This window comes from Salvelinus alpinus, chromosome 35 (assembly GCF_045679555.1).
Source record: "Salvelinus alpinus chromosome 35, SLU_Salpinus.1, whole genome shotgun sequence".
In the NCBI taxonomy this organism is placed as follows: Eukaryota; Metazoa; Chordata; class Actinopteri; order Salmoniformes; family Salmonidae; genus Salvelinus; species Salvelinus alpinus.
In genome coordinates this window covers 5,254,987-5,262,511 of record NC_092120.1, presented here as the reverse complement: position 1 = coordinate 5,262,511, position 7,525 = coordinate 5,254,987, and the positions used below count along the sequence as shown (strand labels likewise).

Sequence of the window (7,525 nt, the reverse complement as noted above, 5' to 3'; positions counted from 1 at the left end):
GGTGTCCGGTAGGGTGGAGGTGATATGGTCCTTGACTAGTCTCTCAAAGCACTTCATGATGACGGAAGTGAGTGCTACGGGGCGGTAGTCGTTTAGCTCAGTTACCTTAGCTTTCTTGGGAACAGGAACAATGGTGGCCCTCTTGAAGCATGTGGGAACAGCAGACTGGGATAAGGATTGATTGAATATGTCCGTAAACACACCAGCCAACTGGTCTGCGCATGCTCTGAGGACGCGGCTGGGAATGCCGTCTGGGCCTGCAGCCTTGCGAGGGTTAACACGTTTAAATGTTTTACTCAACTCGGCTGCAGTGAAGGAGAGAAGGAGAGCCCGCAGGTTTCAATAACCACTTGACGAGGTTATTGACGAATTATGGATTTTTTTTTCTCGCTGAACCTCTGTCACCTTTCCTTGTCTTTCTGTCACCTTTCCTTATCACCATGCTTCTCGAATTGCAAGGTTTATTAATCAAAAGTAAAACATTACATTTAGTAAAATGTTTCAAGCATTCAGCATAGTTAAACATGATTACTGTCAGTTATTGTGCATCATTCTTTGCAACACAATACATTCAATAAACTGTTGAAATGAGATTCATTTTGTTACTCTGGGTTCCTTTGTTTCTCTGCTACAGAAAGAACAACAGGAAAACCTGCTTTAGCTATAGACCCATCCTTTTAAATGTTTCAGCAAAGCCTCTCTCCCTCTGGTCACAACTGCACTAAGCCAGAGGGGGAGTCGTGTCAAAGACCGAACTCAGTGGGAGGAGGCCTCAGGAGTAAACCTTTCTTGTCTCCTCTGATAAAAGCCACTTCTTTTGAAGATGAGGATGTGTACTGGGGCTAGGCTGCTGTTGTGTGGAATTCACACAGTGAGGGGATCGCAAATAGAAGACAAATGAAGCAGGGATCAAGCTCCACATCACTGGGGAGTGGTGGTCGTGCACTTCAAAATGATGAATAATTCTGTGTTTAATATGTCCAAAGTGGATCAGACATCTCATTAAAGGAAGCAGCTCAATAAAACATGCATCTGGTCAAATGGATTCTCTCTAAAGATACTCTTCTCTTCTCCACTATGTCACATCAGCTGTATGTTGGAGTGAACGGATCTGGGGAGCACTAAGCTGAATGTTAAGGGGCCAGTATTGATTGATTGGCCAGTATTGATTGATTGATTTTCTCCATAAACTTCTCTCTAACCCAGAAAAACAGATATAATTCACCATTGAAGTACCGGCCATACCATAAGCTATATTACATGTTCTTTGCTACATTGTTTCCACACTGCAGCAGAGAGAAGGAGCCTACAAGGTAGTTGCCTGGAGCAGTGATAAAAACATTTTATATAAATTTGTCAAATTAAATAAAAAGGATGTGAAGCACATAAAACAAAAAAAGATAGGATATATAGGATACTGATAGGATATATAGGATACTGATAGGATATTGAAAAGATATATAGGATACTGATAGGATATTGATAAGATATATAGGATATTGATAAGATATATAGGATACTGATAGGATATTGATAAGATATATAGGATATTGATAAGATATATAGGATACTGATAGGATATTGATAAGATATATAGGATACTGATAGGATATTGATAAAATATATAGGATATTTAAGATATATAGGATACTGATAGGATATTGATGATATGAATCAACACTCATTTGTATTTTCTTTCACCTATACAGTGAATGGAGGCTTGTAATGCCCAAGCCAGATCAAGCTATGCAGCAGCAGGTATTAGAGGTGGTGACAGTGAGTAATGTTAGTGGTGGTGGTGGCAGATGACAGATAGTGAGTGCCACTCCAGCGTTAAGCACCACTCTCAGTGTGTCAGGTACTGGTACTCTCCTCACCTCCTACACAATTCTCCTCAGCTTTCAGTCAATCATAGAGCTGCTGCTAGACTGGATAGGGGCTTTCTCACCTGTCTGGAACAACATGCTATTTGCACTACATATGTCATATCAGTAAAACCAAATTCACTGAAATGCAGCTATAATGCCATGACAACAGATGTAGATATCAATGTGACCTCACCTCTCCATTATTTCCCTTGAAAATACCCCATGTACAACTTAGAACATGCCCTCGCCCTGCGAAGCCACTTCCCCTCTAATGATGCTAACTAGTCAGTCCACTTATAATCAAACTCTAAAGAGAATTCCTAATGACAAAGCTATTACACTCCCATTGACAGACTCGCTCTCTACACCCCCTCCTGAAGGTAGATACCGTAAAGCTCATTGAGAATCAGAGCCAGACACAGTGTTTTTCATCTATGGTGACCTTTGATTTTCCATCTGCCAAGACATGCAATTTCATCGTATTGCCTAGTGGGTGGGGAACCTTTACTCCTATAGGGAAGGACTGGCCACCAACATGATGCCATTTACTAAGATAACACTGTGTGTGTGTGTGTGTGTAGACGGGAGGTGTGGGGGGCGAAGAGACAGACAGACACAGAGAGTGAAGCGAGAGAGACTGCAGGGTGTATTTTTCCTTGGATAATTACAGCTTTGCATATGTGTCTTTCAGTGTAAGTCTTTAAAATCCTATACTTCCTGGTGTGGTTGTGATATAATTCCCCTGCACATTTGAATTGCCTCTTCCCTAAGGTGAAGTATTAATTAATTAACTGTAGTACATTTCAGCCAGAAACAACTGAACACAATACAACCAGGGCTCTGAATCTTAACAGAACAAAAATGTTTAGTGCATCTTTTAATTTGCTTCAGGACAGCTCATATGACTGACATGTTAGTTATAATGTGAATGATGTACAAAGCTGGATATGCATTAAAAGAGATGTGGTTAGATCAAGAATAGATGAGCTACAAAACCAAGTGAAGCTCAATTTCTTTAGAAAAACAGAACCCAACACATTTCAGTCATTGTTTCACCGGTCAAAAACAAACTGGTACTTTCATCAAGTACTTTTCATCCATAGCTGACTGTTATAGTATTGCACATAGCATTGGCCATGTGTGTTACGTTGACAGGTGTGATCTTTGAAATGGTTATGTTCAGTGGTAAGAAATGCTGCAATTCATTTTGTGTGAAAAAGGAACAAAATGTCAATGACATGTACTTTGATGTTATTAAAAAGTAAATGCCACGCAGGGTAAGGTTTTTAAATGGCACTTTCCATACAATCTACAGAGTACAAATTAGAGAAAAAAAAAACGGTGAAAAGGCCAAGATCACATACATTCATGTACATCCTTTCTAGATACCAATGACCAATATAAAAGATTCTTCCTCCAAAACGACATCTACGACATTTCAAGAAAATGCACCTTCAATTTCATGGACATTTTGTTCCATTTTCACCCAGATGGACTCTTTAGATGTATCCTTTCAGACATCATTACTGAGGCAGATGGACTGACTGCAGCTGGAAACCACCAGATAAGAGCCCCTCTTATTAGGTTAATAGATGAGCTACATCTTACCACTCATAGCATAGAACAACTCTGCAGGATTGACATAGTTCGGTTTGGCAGTTTGATGTTCCACGAGGAGAAATCACGATAGTTGGTGCCTTACCAACCTCATGTATTTCACAAGAGTGAGAAAGAGTAAAGGACACATGGTCAGGGTTCCCAGACGCATTTTAGAATCATTTAACTGCATCAAACATCAAGCACTTAATCAGATCACTGTGGGCTAGAGGTATTAATGAATTAAATACATATAATAAAAATATCATTTTATTAATTAAATACATTTACATAAATGTGTTATGTATTGTGTAATGTATTCCCATTGGTATTCATCACCTACTGTGAGTACTACAACATCAACCTGAGAGAGAGCGAGAGAGATAAAAGAGAGAGATAGAGAGGGAGAAAGAGAGATTGTAAATGTACTGAAGACTGGTCTGCTTAACCATCAGTCTCTCTCAAACAGAACCACAGGCTGCAGAACAGACCAGATGCAAAAGCCAAAACAACTATCTGAATAATAATAACTCTCTGTAGGAGGATGTCTCATAATGGAAATTCTCATTACTTCTTCAACAAAAGGAAGATGTAATGATCAGAACTAAAAATCAAACGCTTACAAAGTCCTGCTTTTCTTTGGGGGGGGGGGGGCGACAGCAAAAATAACATCACAATGTAGCGGATGTGTGGGACTGTGAGCTACAGTATGTAAGACATGGTTCACTCTCTCTCTCTCGCTCTCTCTCTCGCTCTCTCTCTGTGTGTGTGTGTTCAAAGAGTTCTGTTACAGAGAGAGACAGACAGTGAGCTGATGATGTTGACCTGAGGGTTCAGTGCTGCTGGGTAATTGGCAATTCATCCGTTGTGTGTGATTCACCAGCTCAGAGAGCCCAGCGGTCACGTCCAGAGAGAATGACTGTCCATCCGTGTTTCAAAGCACCAGAGAGCGTGAGACAGAAACACACAGAAATAGAGAGACAGAGCTGCTAACCACAGGAGTCAGATCTATCAGTGCATAGAAAGACATTGTTCCAAAAAACACATTGGCCGGCAGCCTAATAACATCTCTTCTCTCCCACACTCTCTCACAAATTGTGTCTCCTTTCTCTCAAACACACACACTTCTCTCTCACACACACACACGTTGTTCTCTCAATGTCCCATTGGCACCTCAGGCTGTAAGGTTGAGATATGTCAGGTCTGAGACTGACACTCAGCCCTGGAACACATGAATCTCCTCTTCACTGAAACAATGCTGTCTCACCAACCTGAGAAAGAGAGGAGGGAGATTGATAAAGGAGGAAGGTGAGAAACAAGGAGAAGGTAAGAGGGGGAGTCAGACAAAGCCTAAAGGTGGGAAAAGTTATCCAATGTTATACAAGTTAACTTCCTTGCACTACATAGCCTGAAATAGCTTGAATCTACTAAATTGAATCTACTAATTTTTAAATTTATTTTAACCTTTATTTAACTAGGCAAGTCAGTTAAGAACAAATTCTTATTTACAATGACGGCCTAGGAACAGTGGGTTAACTGCCTTGTTCAGGGGCAGAACGATAGATTTCGATCTTGCAACCTTTCGGTTACTAATCCAACGCTCTAACCACTAGGCTACCTGCCGCCCGGCTAAATGCCTAACTGGAGTGTGTAGAGGGGTGTGGAGTGTCACTCACCCCACAGTCAGCTCGGTGAAGGCTGAGGGGCCACACACACACACAAAGACCTTTGACCCCTCAGGCCTAACCAGGAAGTCAGTCAGCATGGAGGCCTCAACCCGCCCCTTCCTGCCTGTCCACCCATCACACGGCTCGGACAGAATATACTCCACCTGGAACCTGGAACCATAGAATAGAGCATTACAGAACTCATCACATGCCTCTGACAGATCATACTCCACCTGGAACCATAGAATGTAACAAACAAATGCATCTTCTGCCTTACCAATTGACAGACGGATCATCAGAACACACTGTACACTGAGTGAGCATAGAGATCAAGAGAGAACATTCTCTGCCTAGCCGAGCAGCAAGAGAACATGTACAGTAACATTTATGTGTTAATGCTGCTTCACAGGTAATGGTTCACATGAGAATCTAGTCAATATGGTAATGATGGGGAGTGTTCACACACCATGAACACATCATAGACATCTGGAGCGGGCAAGAACACACACACACAATCAGATTCACCACAGAGGGTCAGTCTTGCTGACATTAACGCAGCCAGACTCAAAGCGCGCCAGCAGCAGCTCCTCCAGAGGCTAGCCACCCTCAAACGATCCTTAGGATAGAAACGAACTGTGCAGTGGACTCTTAACAAATCAATAGCCTCATTCTAAAAAGCCATGGACTTTTCTCTTTAAACAAACTGCCACTTTCAAAAGGCTAGGACATTTCCTCAAACTAAATGCCTCATGCAAAAAAGATGCATACGAAATGCCTCATTCATTATGCTTTGGATTAGGTGGATCCAACTTGTAAGTCGCTCTGGATAAGAGCGTCTGCTAAATGACTTAAATGTAAATGATAATGACCACCTTCAATATGAATACACAGTGCACCACACACACCTCTCATCTTCAGCTGCGAGGCCGTCAAGTTCAGAGTGCCACAGGATGTCTCTTTCCCGTCTGTTGAAGAACATCAGCTTGGTTTTCCTAGAACACACACAGATATAATGCCGTCAGAACAGCCTTGTCCTTCACAATGTCTATACATCCTCAGAAAGAGAACAACGACAGCCTTGTCCTTCACAATGTCTATACATCCTCAGAAAGAGAACAATGACAGCCTTGTCCTTCACAATGTCTATACATCCTCAGAAAGAGAACAACGACAGCCTTGTTCTTCACAATGTATACACATCCTCAGAAAGAGAACAATGACAGCCTTGTCCTTCACAATGTATACACATCCTCAGAAAGAGAAAAACGACAGCCTTGTCCTTCACAATGTATACACATCCTCAGAAAGAGAAAAACGACAGCCTTGTACTTCACAATGTATACACATCCTCAGAAAGAGAACAATGACAGCCTTGTACTTCACAATGTATACACATCCTCAGAAAGAGAACAACGACAGCCTTGTCATTCACAATGTATACACATCCTCAGAAAGAGAACAACGACAGCCTTGTCCTTCACAATGTATACACATCCTCAGAAAGAGAACAATGACAGCCTTGTCCTTCACAATGTATACACATCCTCAGAAAGAGAACAACGACAGCCTTGTCCTTCACAATGTATACACATCCTCAGAAAGAGAACAACGACAGCCTTGTCCTTCACAATGTATACACATCCTCAGAAAGAGAACAATGACAGCCGTGTCCTTCACAATGTATACACATCCTCAGAAAGAGAACAACGACAGCCTTGTCATTCACAATGTATACACATCCTCAGAAAGAGAACAATGACAGCCTTGTCCTTCACAATGTATACACATCCTCAGAAAGAGAACAATGACAGCCGTGTCCTTCACAATGTATACACATCCTCAGAAAGAGAACAATGACAGCCGTGTCCTTCACAATGTATACACATCCTCAGAAAGAGAACAATGACAGCCTTGTCCTTCACAATGTATACACATCCTCAGAAAGAGAACAACGACAGCCTTGTCCTTCACAATGTATACACATCCTCAGAAAGAGAACAATGACAGCCTTGTACTTCACAATGTATACACATCCTCAGAAAGAGAACAACGACAGCCTTGTTCTTCACAATGTATACACATCCTCAGAAAGAGAACAATGACAGCCTTGTCCTTCACAATGTATACACATCCTCAGAAAGAGAACAACGACAGCCTTGTCCTTCACAATGTATACACATCCTCAGAAAGAGAACAACGACAGCCTTGTCCTTCACAATGTATACACATCCTCAGAAAGAGAACAATGACAGCCTTGTACTTCACAATGTATACACATCCTCAGAAAGAGAACAACGACAGCCTTGTCCTTCACAATGTATACACATCCTCAGAAAGAGAACAATGACAGCCGTGTCCTTCACAATGTATACACATCCTCAGAAAGAGAACAAC

At 41.6% G+C, this 7,525-nt stretch overlaps 1 protein-coding gene across 2 annotated transcripts in view; it reads right to left on the bottom strand.

The window, feature by feature from the left end:
• Window positions 1-2,732: 2,732 nt before the first annotated feature.
• LOC139564099 (cytochrome b5 reductase 4-like) overlaps window positions 2,733-7,525 on the bottom strand; it is a 30,022-nt gene continuing 25,229 nt past the window's right edge. Inside the window, exons 14-16 of one of the 2 annotated variants that reach the window (XM_071383300.1) lie at window positions 6,037-6,123; window positions 5,141-5,302; window positions 2,733-4,735 (exon numbers count right to left, since the gene is read on the bottom strand). In XM_071383300.1, coding sequence (XP_071239401.1) covers window positions 4,681-4,735; window positions 5,141-5,302; window positions 6,037-6,123 — 304 coding nt within the window. In that variant the 3' untranslated portion in view covers window positions 2,733-4,680. The remainder of the gene's footprint in view (window positions 4,736-5,140; window positions 5,303-6,036; window positions 6,124-7,525) is intronic. The other variant, XM_071383302.1, reaches the window with a different exon arrangement.